General features: G+C 41.1%; 1 protein-coding gene across 1 annotated transcript; it reads right to left on the bottom strand.

Annotated features, from left to right (window-relative positions):
• Positions 1 to 8189: 8189 nt before the first annotated feature.
• On the bottom strand, positions 8190 to 13536 carry slc26a10 (solute carrier family 26 member 10). The gene is made up of 18 exons (XM_061734968.1): positions 13184 to 13536; positions 12609 to 12719; positions 12306 to 12463; positions 12035 to 12199; positions 11793 to 11945; positions 11624 to 11706; positions 11373 to 11520; positions 11176 to 11289; positions 10866 to 10943; positions 10684 to 10779; positions 10232 to 10338; positions 9986 to 10055; positions 9629 to 9811; positions 9468 to 9522; positions 9270 to 9358; positions 9123 to 9177; positions 8928 to 9034; positions 8190 to 8842 (listed from the first exon to the last, which is right to left on the bottom strand). The coding sequence occupies exons 1-18, from the start codon at positions 13488 to 13490 to the stop codon at positions 8804 to 8806; spliced, it is 2118 nt and encodes a 705-aa protein (XP_061590952.1). The 5' UTR covers positions 13491 to 13536; the 3' UTR covers positions 8190 to 8803.
• Between the last annotated feature and the right edge of the window lie 459 nt (positions 13537 to 13995).

Here is a 13995-nt window from a genome sequence, read left to right as displayed (position 1 = left end):
ATTGATAGAGGGTCTTCAAGGGGTCTTCTTTGTGATGTCACACACTATCACATGATTACCATCATGTGATATGCCTTAAAATGCCTTTTTACCATTGTTATACTGAATGACATTGATGAAAGGCAAAAGTCCGGACAAAAGTTATTCAAGTTTTTAAATATTTTTTAGATACAGTATGATGGCCATTATTCTATATATTGTTGCAAACACTAACACAATTATGCCATGAGTGTTCATTTATGTTTTTAGGATGAATTTCTACATTTTAAAAACACTTTTGTCATTAGAATTTAAACCCGGACAGTTACACTGAAGGACATTTTGAGACTTTAGAGCTCAATAACTTCCTTAATTTAATAGTTAGCAACACAAATATTTCTGGGTCAAAAGAAGGATAAGAGTTGAGTGATTTAATATTATACATATATATATTTATCTTTTTATGTTAAATGAATGGCCCTCGGACACCAAATTTACACGTCTCGTCTTTGACCCATATATATATAATGGCTGTTCAAGAAGATAAGATTTATACAGTATATATAGAAATATAAAGTCTGAATGTATTAAATGAAATGTGAATATATGGAATGAAATGTGAATATGTTGAATTAAAGTCTGAATATGTGGAATTAAGTTTAACGTCACCATGTCTCTCGCACCATCTTGTTTTTTCTGTGTATCACATTATTTCCTATGTATGTTGCAAGAAATACATATGAGCGAGTCAGCACGCGCGAGTCTTCTTGCAGCACTCTTAAACGGTAAAGACATTTACGGGCCAGAATAATACTGGCAGTCATACTCAATTCAATTTGCTTTTTCACCATGGAAGACCAACTGCGGTTAACCCATTATTTTGTCTTAAAATCTTGTTTTAAAAACGGGAAGTTGTATTTGAACAGTGTTCAACACGCAAGCACGAATGACGGCCATAGACTGTATATCATTTTTTCTTTATTCCATTCTAAAACAATCAAAACAGAATAACGAAAGAAAACATTAACAAGAAAGGGTCAGTGTTATTTTTAATTCAATGATATTTAAACAGTATCTAATTATATCAAGACTCCAAAAATTAAACATTCACTTATTTTCAAACGTTAATTTGATTAAAAAAAATGTAAAGATTGTTTCGTTTACTTTAGTAAAACAAAAAGTTTTTTTTTTTAGATCAAAATCAAGTCTTGGGTCAAAATTGAATTATTTCAATTAGCTGGTTTGTGTGAAATATTTGTTTCTGTGCTTTGATGTCTGAAGCACAAATTGATGAAGACTTCACTTAAGTTGCAAACTAATATAATCCTACAGTTATTCCAAGGAGGACAGATGTTGAAATTTCCTCCTAAGGACATGTAGTAAGTGTGAGGAAACAAGTACCCCAAGCACCGCCCACTTTAAAATAGCTATAATGGTAATGATAATTACCATTATAATGGTAATTATCTTATATAGATAATCATGATAATAAGTCATGAAGCCAATCAGTTGATTTGGGTTTAAACATGTTGTTTAAAGCTCACATCGCCTGTTGTTTATGACAAACAAAACCTAACATGCCGATTGAATATATTTTTTAAGACAACCTTGCAATCAACTCATAATAATATACTTTAGCATTAGCATGATATAACCTCACATTAAAACCTTATGGTCTAGCTGCTTCTCCCACAACCTGTTTTACAGCATCTGTGTCTGACTACTTGTACTTTTTTGTGTTTTGTTTTGTTTTGTTTTTCATGGATCCATATTATTTCAACCAAACTTCCTACCTCGAACTGTGTTTCGTCAGTATGCTTTTCTGTATCAGTGGATCATTGCCATGCCTTCCCCATCTTTTTGACCAAAGTCCAAAGGATTGTGTGTTATGTTACGTAAACGCTAAATTAGCCTGAACACTAAAACACTAAGGGCCCGATTTACTAAGATCCTAAATAAAGAGTACTAAATTGCGTGCGCACTGAAAAAGTTTGCGCGTGCTGTTGTTGCGTGTTTTGCGAGTGATCAACTAAGATTGCCTGCGCAATTGATAACAGGTGCAAACTGCAGTATTTAAATGAGGTGTTGCGCGTCTTAAGGTTTGCGAGGGCAAACTCTGCGCCATGGAGAGTGGATGGAATGCACAGTCACAAGTCACAAGCGCAAAATGAAATTTGACGAGTTGGAGTTGGAGATATTAGTGGAAGAGGCAAATAAACACATTCTTGAACTACAGCAAAGAAATTTAAACATTACCAAAAGAAACGCAATATCGGAGAAAACCTGCGATAGAATAAATGCAGTTGGTAACACAAAAAACGGAAAAACGTGTGGTTTTTCATATTTCAATTTTAGGCACAGATCAAAAATACGAAATAGAAAAACGGGCCACAGGACTGAATTTGATTTTAATATTTAATTGGTCGGGTTTGCGTGACCCGGCAGTGCTCGGCATGATCTGAGGAGAAAAAGACACAGACACAGAGCTGGAGAGCGCTTTGATTCAATCTATTTATGAGTTAAGTTTTTATTCAGATGTCCACAGTATATTGCAAATATTATATATTATATAGCAAACACTGACAGTAAATGTGTGACAGATGGGACCGACCATCATATGGCGAGAAGAGAAGAGAAATGTTCAGAACAGCGCAGTACAGAGCGCACACTAAAGTTTGATTTATGGTTCCGCGTCACACCAACGCAGAACGGCGTAGGCTACGCGGCGACGCACACCCCACCGCGACCCTACGCCGTCGGCTACGCCGGCGATTTAACGCAGAACCATAATTCAGGCGAAGCTGCAGTCTGTCTGCGCTGATCCTGACACAGCCGGTCGGAGCGGATTTGGTCATGATGTTTAACCTGTGTTTTGTGATTAATAAGCACGGGTTTTAATTAAATGTAATTTACGAAGGATGATTTCACGTTCAATAAGATAAATAATCAATAAAATACAACGTTTTGGCACAAAGGCTTGGCCTGCTTGTGGGCGAGTGGAGGGGGGCACATTAAAAGAAGATATAAGGCGAAGAACTAAAGAAAAAGTGGCCTTTAATAAAACTTGTGCAACCATTTTTAAAATAGCATGCAGCAGAATAAAGACTCTCTCTGCGTATTCTTTGATTTTGGATGTCGCCTCCTTGGCACAATAACAGCAGCAGCAGATTAGCACCTTCCTTTCAAACGTATTAAATACAGACGCAATCACAATACGCGCAAAAACTTTCTGGCTTGGTAAATCTCATTGCGCGTGGTAAATGGAGCAATTTGCATCTTCCCCTCCCAGTATTTAGCGCGTTCTGGCAGGTACGCCCCATATTGATTATTCATCAAGGCAAAAGTACTAACTGAATTGCGTGTGCAATTTTGCGCATTTCAGAGACGCAGTCCTCTTTGCACGCTGTTAGTAGATCAGCTGGCACTTTGGTTTGCGGGTGCTGTCAAGTTTGCACACGTTTTAACACACGCAAACCTTTAGTAAATCGGGCCCTAAATCTCTTTCAGACAGGATGTGCCTGACAAAACATTGACTATGTTAATGAGTTACTGCATGCTACATTTTCACTATTTAGAGCAGATGACCTGCAACTTTCCTTCCATTTCACTTTCACAATGATCAGCAGTTTTGCATAGGGCTTTGCAAGGCTCAAAACATTTTTTAATATCAGTATTACTGATTATTAACATAGTTCCTTAGAAAATTATCTCTTAGATTAAGTGCTTATATTGTCCTCTCTAGACACACACACACACACACACACACACACACACACACACACACACACACACACAGACGTAAAATCAAAACTCCATAGCCATTCATATTCTTAAGAAAATGTCACCATGCAGTCCTTTGCATGGAGGAAGGGGACTGTGCTGCTGGAGTGGCAAACCGGGGTGGTGGTCCCTCTTTTTAAAAAGGGGGACCGGAGAATGTGGTCCAACTATAGGGGGATCACACTTCTCAGCCTCCCCGGGAAAGTCTACGCCAGGGTACTGAAGAGGAGAATACGGCCGATAGTTGAACCTCGGATTCAGGAGGAACAATGCGGTTGTCCCGGTCGTGGAACACTGGACCAGCTCTACACTCTCCGCAGGGTGCTCGAGGGTTCATGGGTTCATTTGCCCAACCAGTCTACATGTGTTTTGTGGATCTGGAGAAGGCATTTGACCGTGTCCCTCGTGCCATTCTGTGGGGGGTGCTCAGTGAGTATGGAGTCCGGGGCCCTCTATTAAGGGCTGTCCGGTCTCTGTATGATCGAAGCAGGAGTCTGGTTCGCATTGCCGGCAGTAGATCAGACTTGTTCCCGGTGCATGTTGGACTCCGGCAGGGCTGCCCTTTGTCACCGGTCCTGTTCATCATTTTTATGGACAGGATTTCTAGGCGCAGCCAGGGGCCGGAGGGGATCCGGTTTGGGAACCACAGGGTTTCATCTCTGCTTTTTGCAGATGATGTTGTCCTGTTGGCTTCATCGGACCGGGACCTTCAGCATGTGCTGGGGCGGTTTGAGGACGAGTGCGACGCGGCAGGGATGAGAATCAGCACCTCCAAAACCGAGGCCATGGTTCTCCACCGGGGAAGGGTGGCATGCCTTCTCCGGGTGGGTGGAGAAGTTCAAGTATCTCGGGATCTTGTTCACGAGTGAGATTGAAAGACGGATCGGTGCAGCATCCGCAGTTATGCGGTCGATGTACCGGACCGTCGTGGTGAAGAAGGAGCTGAGTCGAAAGGCGACGCTCTCGATTTACCGGTCAATCTACGCACCTACCCTCACCTATGGTCATGAACTTTGGGTAGTGACCATAAGGACAAGATCGCGGATACAAGCGGCCGAGATGAGTTTCCTCCGCAGGGTGGCTGGACGCTCCCTTAGAGATGAGGTGAGGAGTTCGGTCACACGGGAGGAGCTCGGAGTCGAGCCGCTGCTCCTTCACATTGAGAGGAGTCAGCTGAGGTGGCTTGGGCATCTGTACCGGATGCCTCCTCGATGCCTCCCTAGGGAGGTGTTCCAGGCATGTCCCACCGGGAGGAGACCCCGGGGAAGACCCAGGACACGCTGGAGAGACTATGCCTCTCGGCTGGCCTGGGAACGCCTCGGACTCCCCCCGGAAGAGCTGGAGGAAGTGTCTGGGGTGAAGGAAGTCTGGGCATCTCTGTTGAAACTGCTGCCCCCGCAACCCGGGAACGGATAAGCGGAAGAAGATGAGTGAGTGATGAGAACTGACTCACATTATTTCGAAACTGATCACACACAAAAATGCAAAGAAATTGTGAAGATTTCTAATTTCACAATAGTCTCCTGGTTGAATGCCCTCCCATTTGATAATACAGACGTAAGACAGATTTTCTCATAAATATTTTCGAACCATGCTTTCTGACATCTATGTGAATATGTAACCCATGTTAGTAAAAGACATTTGAAGCCTCCCCACAAATGTCACATGATCAGGAAAACCCTTCCCGGATTGGCCATCAGTGCTTGGCCAAGTTCTGCTTTGTCTTGCTGCTCCTGCTTTGGCTGTGGGGGTTGGAGACTGGTGTTTTAGGCAGAACTGACCACAAACCACTTTTCAAAATGATTTGAAACCTTAAACAATACCTTTGACTCAGCTACCTTCAAATGAAAACCAAACTGAACTGAACCTTGATGGTGATGTTCTGTAAAAGTTCTGAAAAACTGAACTCTCGAAAAGAAAGAATAACCACAAGGAACTTTTTAAAAACACAAAGAACTTTGAAATAGGAACTGAGATCTCGGACTGCACAGAAAGTTCCCGTAACTTTTCTACTCTTGATCTTTTGAATTGCATCTGAAATGGTTTGATCAGTTGATATACTGTAAATATATATATATTTTTGGATGTGTGTATTTTTTTTCCCCTCTCAAAATTAGTAGGCCTACACTTTTCAATCTCATCTCCATTGTTTATTGGTCATTATTCACTTTAATCCATTATCTATACCCGCTTTATCCTTTGCAGGGTCACAGGGGTCTGCTGGAGCTTATCCCAGCTTATTTCAGGTGAGAGGCAGGGGTTCACCCTGGACAGGTCACCAGTCCATCACAGGGCCACATATAAACACACAAACCATTCACACTCACGCTCACACCTACGGGCAATTTTAGAATCATCAATTAACCTAGCATGCATGTTTTTGGACTGTGGGAGGAAGCCGGAGTACCCGGAGGAAACCCACGCAAGCACGGGGAGAACATGCAAACTCCACACAGAATGGCCCCTGCCGGGCCTGGGAGTCAAACCGGGGACCTTCTTGCTGTGAGGCAACAGTGCTAACCACTAAGCCACCGTGCTGCCCGTTACAAATATGTCCAGCTGAATTATTATTTTATTGATCCTGTATCACTTTAGTCCCAATGTAAGTAGAAATGCATTAAATTAAGTCACTTTTTCTCTCTGCCAGGGGACCCCAACTCTCCGTCCTGTGTACCCCTTGCCTTTGCTGTTACCATTATTAATGTTTGTTGATTTGTGGTTGTTTGTATCAATGTTTAGTTTGCAAAAACTTTTTGTTCTTTCTTATCACTCTTAATCTAAAATGTTTATTGCTGATTGAATCCACAAATACATTTTTGAATAAACTATATTTTTCTGAACACATCTCTTAAGTCTACATAATTTTGTAAGAAACTCATCCAACAGATATAACTGTTAAGGAAGGATGATTTGTGCAAAGTCGTGTGATCCTTTATTGCAACAGGTGGTAATTGCAATGTTTTACCACAAGATGGAACCAAAACATCAGAAAAAGATGCAACACAAGTTGAAACGTTGTCTGATATGGGTAACTGTAACTGAAATGAGTATTTTCTACCACATTTTATCAACCTTTATGTCGGTAGGCCTACATACTGTTATAAAAGCCTTTACTTTTTCTTTACTTTTTTATGTTATGTTTCTTTCTTTCTGTCTCTCTCTTTTATTCATATGCTTTATTCCCTCACAGTCAGCACATCCACGTGAGCCCCATCAGGATTTAAAGTGGGCAGCTTGGATTCGGAGTGGGCTCTGCTTGAAACAGGCAACATTGACATGGATCCAATGTGGTTTGGACAAGTATATAGAAACCATGAGGTATAAAAGTAAACTAAATGAACATGGGCTGAGAAAGGGGGGAAACTGTTTGGTTATCACGTAGTTTTAGAAATTTAGGCCCCACATTGTGGAATCTGTATTTGCTGAGTAAAAAGTGATTTTCTGTCTTTGTGCAAGTGAACTATCATTAAAGCATGCCCAGTGTTCCAGTTTTTGCAGCATTAGGTGTAAACACCTTTACTTCAAAAGGAAATCAAATTAAAGCATTGTGTTCACACAGCTGACCTTCCTTGTGTAGTCTGCAAGCTTATTCCTTGAACGTGTGCCTGTATGTGTGGTTGTGTAAGTAGGCCTGGCTGTAGGATCTGGCTAAGTAAACATTTGGCCAGATTCATGTGCATCATGTTCTATTTGAAGTGGACTACTTCCTGCCAATTAGTGAAACACTGTGTGAGCATTAAAGGCAAAACCCAAAGGGTACAGTGTCTGGAGGCCTCTTTGAAATATGCACAGAAAAAAAAATTAAAACTTGAGTATCCAACATCAAGCAAGGAAATAATTAGCCTTTTTTTTTTTTTGGTTCTGAACATTCAGTTTTATCAGGTCAAGGTAACAGAAGTGAGATGAGTTGCGGGGGAAGAGCGTTCAGTTGCTGGTCACCAGAGGGCAGCACGGCAGTAAAGTAAAACATTGCTTTTACGTGGCTCAGGGTGGATGTTTTCTGTCTACATTCTTAGCAAAACAATATGCACGAAAGTATCTTAGTTAATGTATTCTCAATGTAGATTTTTACCTTAGATCTTGAATAAACTAGTAATCTGTATGCCGTGATTATATTGATTTAGTCAGGATCTATTGTCTTTGTTATTGGGATTTTTTTTTAATCAAATTTCTCATTGCAGACACATGAATCTATCTTATGTCTCTATGTTCTTACAAAATACAAAGACTTCTCTTCTTTACTTTTCAAAATCTGACAATGTGGCAAGCTTCACATTCCATTTTTTTCCAGGAAAATGTATTCATTACTTACAACTGGAGCAACCTCACTATTCATGTAGACACCTACTACCCAAATCTATATTGCATTATTATTTCTAAATATAATTTATGTCACAGACAAAAAAAAACAACTTGACTTCTGTTTTTGGAGAGATATTTATTGTCTTCATAGGCACAGTTGATGTATAAAGCTCATTTATGAAGTCTTTGGTCGAGTCTCTTCTGTTAAAATACAGAATATTTAAAGACAGTATGGATTGGCATTTACAGTACAGTGCCAAAACCAAGCTCAAAAGATATAAATAGTAACACTATGCAGTGCATCTCATATTTAATTGTATAGAAGACAACAAAAACGAAATAAATATTACAATGCAAAATTATCAAAATGCCAAAATACATCATACATGACTGTAAAAAACTATTGTTATCAGAAAACATGTCATAAACAATGAAAGAAATAAGGTATATTGCTGTTCTTCAGACTATTGGAGGGCAAAATTTGTGAAGCAATTCCTCCTGCTTGACTTTAACCAAGATACATTTAGACTATGCCCAGTGTGTCCAATATCGGCAAAAAAAAACTTTAACACTGTGATGTAAAGGTTATTGTATTTCTGTGTGCGACAACAGGTGACTGCTTCTTTGAAACAGTAGTAAACAGTACAAGCTGGATAAATATCATCTTGATAAGCGGAAACTGTTGTGCACTTTCAGTCCTAGACAGCCGTGCGAGTTAAAGTTGACTCATTGTCCTCCAGGTTCATACCCAAACCGTCATGGTGCTCTCTGGGGGTTTTTCCTACAACATATGACATATTGTTGTTTTTAATGCTTACAAAAAAATCATCAATGTCTCTGGTTTATCTGTAAAAAAAAAAAACTACCTTATGTTGCTGAATGTACATCACAGCGTCATGAACAGTCACGAAAATATGTTGAGGGTTCATGTGGTTCATAAGGCCGCCTGAGGTCAGGATCTTTAAGACGCTCTCTAAGGGGACAGAGACCAGAATAATATGTGTGGAATATAACTGAGCAAAACCAATGAGAAAGAAGCATTTTGAATAAAGAAGAGTTACCATTGCAGTTTGCCAAATAAACATGAATCCCAACTTTCTGGCACTCCGTGCAAATCTGCAAAAAAGTCCAAAGCATCACAGTCTATGAAGATACGGGACAACCCGTTAACGGCGAGGTGGAATCTTGTCTTTCTTTTGGAGACTAACCTGCGTGAAAAGTCTTGCTCCCGCAACATCGACAAATATGACGCTGCTGCAGTCGATTAGCACGGCCTGCACGTCACTCTCAGATGTTTCTGTAGATAGAATAAAAGGTAGCTCTCCTTGATACTGTCAACTGCACAAGAAAGTGTTAATTCAGTGTCCAAAAATGCCTTCATGTTAAAAAAAGGAGACATTACTCACCTGATTGAAAAAACTCATTTTCTGAAGAAAAGGATGTGTTTGCGATACCTCTCTCCTAAAAGCAACACAAGCAGTAAATATTAAATTAAAAGTTCATGGTATTTTACATTATCTGTGTATTGTATAATCGCTCTATTCATTCAGTGATTAGACAGTCATACCACGGTGCTGACAGAGGTCTCACTCTCTCGTTTCTCTATGGCTTTCCTGGCCTTCTCCCTGCTGCGGATCCGCTCTGGCGTCAGACCCAGCATCCTGCTCATTTGCTCTCTGAAGAAGCTGCGGTTGCCATAATAAATGGGGCCGTTGTAGGTCAGGATCTTCACTCCAGGAACTTCATAGCACTTAGGAGAAATCGGGATAGTCCCATGTTTATTCTTCTTTATAACTCCTGCTCAGTCATATTTGAGATTGTGATCATGAGTTAGTGCTGGAATAAGAGACGGTCATTTTTATTTTAGGCAGTTCTATTTCATGTGCCTCAATGCTAAAAGAAGTCATGACTAAAGGGTGCTCACCTTGCTGTGGTTTTCCAAAGGTCTGTATATTTCCGTGTTGCTGGCCCGTCCAAGTACTGAGCAACCAGCCCTGGTGAAACACTGGTCTTCAGTTACAACAGACATAGGCTCTATAATAACATTACTTTAAGGTACTTTTTACGTTATGTAACACACAATACATGAATGTTTTTCTTTCTATGATAAAAATTAAAAAAGAAGCTAGATGACTGGACACAAATTTTAAAGAAGGAATGGAAAACACACCTTTGAGTGCGGCAGACCACTGTCATCATGGAGAAAATCACCCCGATAGCGAGACCAAGGTCCACATTGAGCACCACAACAGACAACCAGGTCACAACCCAAACCATCTACACAAAAACACACACGTAATCAGACTGTAAGAATTAACAATAGAAGCTCCTCGGTGAAAGTGCAGGGATTGAGGCGGTTTATCTGAGGTCTTTCCTGTGTTGTCTTAGCTCATGACTCTGTGACTTGATTCATTCTTCTTGACAAAAAGAGTGTTCATTTCAAGTAACGTTGCAACACTGGCATCGCAGTTATCGTTCAATGATTCACATGTCAGTTTGTCACAAGGCCCCTGTGTTTGCAATATTGTAATACTAATTGCACATCTTTTCTCTTTTCTTCTTATGTTTGTTCTAGCATGGGACCTCATTCTTGTACCCTGTATCACTATAAAATGGCCTTACAAGGTCATGCTTGCTGATTCTCCACAGCTCAGGTAAGTCTTGGAACTGGAGGAACATCTGTCTGAGGCTGGTAACATTGATGCATGCCAGGACTGCCTGAGGAGGGAGACAAAGGGTGCGATAAGTGAGAATACTCTCTTTGTTTGGCCTGCGCTTGCACGGATATGCACACGTGAGTGCACCTTGGGTAGGAAGTAGAACAGCGGTCCAATCAGCAGCAGGACGACCAGGACAACCAGACTGGTGAACAGGCCAGAGAGCTGCAGAAAGACACACACGAGTGCAGTCACAAATATAAGGTTTTTCTTTTTACATCTGTTTCAAGCAGCAAGTAAACTTAGACTGAAAGTAATTTTAATCGGTTATGATTGAAAAGCCTGATTCATTTAAAAAAATGAATATATTCTTTTTTGTATCAGTGTATTTCTTGTATTCTTCATAAATGAGCGCTGCACTTTATAAAGAAGCGACATCATGCACCATGCACACTACCTGTGTGTAGCCTCCTGCACTCTCGAGTATGCTGGTGGTGGCTAGAGTGGCTGAGCTGGGGAAGCACGTGAAAAACGAGGACACCGTGTTGGAAATCCCATGAGCCAGCAGTTCCTGAAACCAATCCCATATTAGTGCATCTAGAAGAATCTAATCTGGCATTTCTGTGGGCAGCTATGACATTCCTGGCTTTTCACCTGGTTGGGATGAATAGAATACCCATGTTTATCAGCATAAATCATCGCCAGTGAGACAGACACGGCATATCCAACGAATGTTATGGCTATTGTGTCTCCAGCGATGGCAGGGAACGTGTGAATGGCAGGTAACCGTGGCCTTGGAAATCTGTGGGGAGGGAAGTTACTAAGATTATTAAAAGTACTAATAGCTAAAGAGTCTATTTATGCATATTTTCTTTGTCCAAAGAAAATGAAAGAATGAAGAATACCCTGCAGGGATATGGCCAACTATCTCAATGTTATATGTAGCGTCCAGCGAGGAGACATAGGCCACACACGTAGCAATGATCACCTGAAGAGCAAAGCATAAAACTGTCAATATAAACCTGTTTGTGATTAATAACTCTTCTTCATTCCTTTGGAAATCAGATGACTGACTGTAAGGATCTCCACAGGGATAGGTGTGCGCAGTCGATGCCGATAGCGGGTATTTATCTCTTTAACAGAGACCAGGACAGCCAAGCAGACCAGAGAGATCAGCAGCTCCGCCATGTTGGTGTGAGGCAGGTTCTCAATCACCGATGCTAAAGTCTGAGCACACAAATCAGAGAGAGTCATGACTCTTTGCTTTTATGATAGCATTTTGAGATTTAAGAACCGAAACATGAAGCTCTGATCACCTTAAAGAGAGAGAAGTTCCCAGTGTGGCGAGGGAGCCGCAGGCCCAGCATGCTTTGGAGCTGTGAGACGGTGACATGGAGGGCAGCAGCACTGGTGAAAGCCTTAACAATTGGCTCTGACAGGTAGGTGGAGAGGAAGCCCAGCTGAAGTCCAAACATACAGAGCTGGGGTGAAAGAATAACACTATGAGAGGCTGATGATCACGCAGATAAATCAGTTGCTATATAGTTTTTCATTTCATTTAGTTTAGACGTCTTGCATCCGTTTTACCATTATGATTCCTGAGAGAAGCGCTACAGCTGAGGCCACCCCGATTCTCTGAGCCTCAAAGTCAGCTGCTTCGGATGAACTGGAGTTCACCTCCAGAGGAGTGGGAACCAGCTGCTCCACCACAGAGCCAGTCATCAGACTGACAACAGCAAAGGTACCTGAGAAGACGAATCACCTCGGTGAGAGTGGAAAACATCAACGGTCCCTTGATCACAAAGTAGCCTACTGGATTTTATTCCTATAATGCACTCTGCCTGTTACACTTTTCTCAAAAACCATATGGAGCGGGGATAAACCTCTTACCTGTGGACACATGACGACCCGTGCCAAAAAACATGTATAGCACAACAGGGAAGAAGGAGGTGTAAAGGCCAAATATCGGGGCCACAGACGTGAGTAGTGCAAAGGCCATACCTAAAAGTAGAAAATGCAAATTAATTAATCCAAGTATTTTTTTCTTCCATTTATGAAAGAACATATCATCTGTTCTTATTTCCCACATTAAGGAGAAGAAAACCTAACAGAAGTATCTGAAATCCAACACTGTTATTTCCACTATGTAAGTATTCATTTAAAGTTACTTCAAAAGTTACATTTTCAACATAACCCTGATTTTGGTTGTAATACCAAGCAATCAGTATGAGCAATCATAATATTCGCAACAATTAATTACAGTTTATTACAGTAGGACATTACTATTATCATTTAGATTTTGAGGAGTATTAAAGGACTGAAATGACCCGGTCTTAAAGGCTGATTTATGGATCCGCGTTACACCAACGCAGAGCCTACGCCGTAGGGTACGCCGTACCCTACGGCGTAGGCTCTGCGTCGATTTAACGCAGCACCATAATTCAGGCTTTAGTGTGTTTACTAACCTTGTGGAATATGAAGGATACCCACGGTCAGCCCCGCAACTGTGTCGCCTAAAATCCATTTCTTTAGTCTGTATCTGGGCAGCCAGTTGAAGACGGGGACTCTCTCCCTCAGCAGGTGGAAGCAGGACCTCCGGGAGCACCTGCACTTCCCGGCCAGTCTCTCCCGGAGCCTCGAACCCCCGGCCGCCTCCTCCTCGGAGCCGTACGCCTGCTTGAAGCGGTCCTCCGTGTAAATATTCCTGTACACGGCCACGGAGGCGCTCATGGTGTCCCCGTGTTGTCCCTTCAGAGTCGATGGCGTTTTCATTTGCAACACATTTATAGCAGACTCTCACTTGACCTCAGGACTCACTGGATTTTCCTGTCACACTCTTCTCAGCCAATGATTAGGCGCAAAACTCAACTTTTTTTTCTTCCTTTCTTTTTTTTTTACACTATTGAACAACTTTTTTTTTTTTACATCTCCTCTTTGCCACAGACTACATAAAGGTGTACTGCTTCATCCCCCCTGCACAGATTCTCTGGGTCCTACTGCTAAACTCATTTCTACGGAAGAGTATTTTTATTTTTATTTTTTTATTTTCAATGTACTGTATATACTGTTCATATTTTGTAATCTTGTAATTATATATATTTTTTACTTTTTACTTTTTTACCCCTCCCCTAAATGTGTGTGTTATGTGTACTGCTGCCAACAAAGTGAGTTTCCCCACTGAGGGAGAAAATAAAGGATTATCTTATTTTATCTTATCTTATTAGGGCCAGGCAAGAGAAAAAAAATTTGATGTGGAAGATTTTTTATTTATTGTGCA

This window comes from Cololabis saira, chromosome 12 (genome assembly GCF_033807715.1).
Source record: "Cololabis saira isolate AMF1-May2022 chromosome 12, fColSai1.1, whole genome shotgun sequence".
In the NCBI taxonomy this organism is placed as follows: Eukaryota; Metazoa; Chordata; class Actinopteri; order Beloniformes; family Belonidae; genus Cololabis; species Cololabis saira.
Note: the sequence above shows the minus strand (reverse complement) of the source record. Positions and strands in the feature narration are given on the sequence as shown.

Coding starts and splice junctions, on each gene's coding strand:
- slc26a10 (XM_061734968.1), bottom strand. CDS start 13,490: ATGAAAACGCCATCGACTCTGAAGGGACAACACGGGGACACCATGAGC. Junction 11,707..11,792: donor TCCCTGTGGAGATCCTTACA/GTCAGTCATCTG, acceptor TTTGCTCTTCAG/GTGATCATTGCTACGTGTGT. Junction 11,290..11,372: donor ATTCTATTCATCCCAACCAG/GTGAAAAGCCAG, acceptor GATTGGTTTCAG/GAACTGCTGGCTCATGGGAT.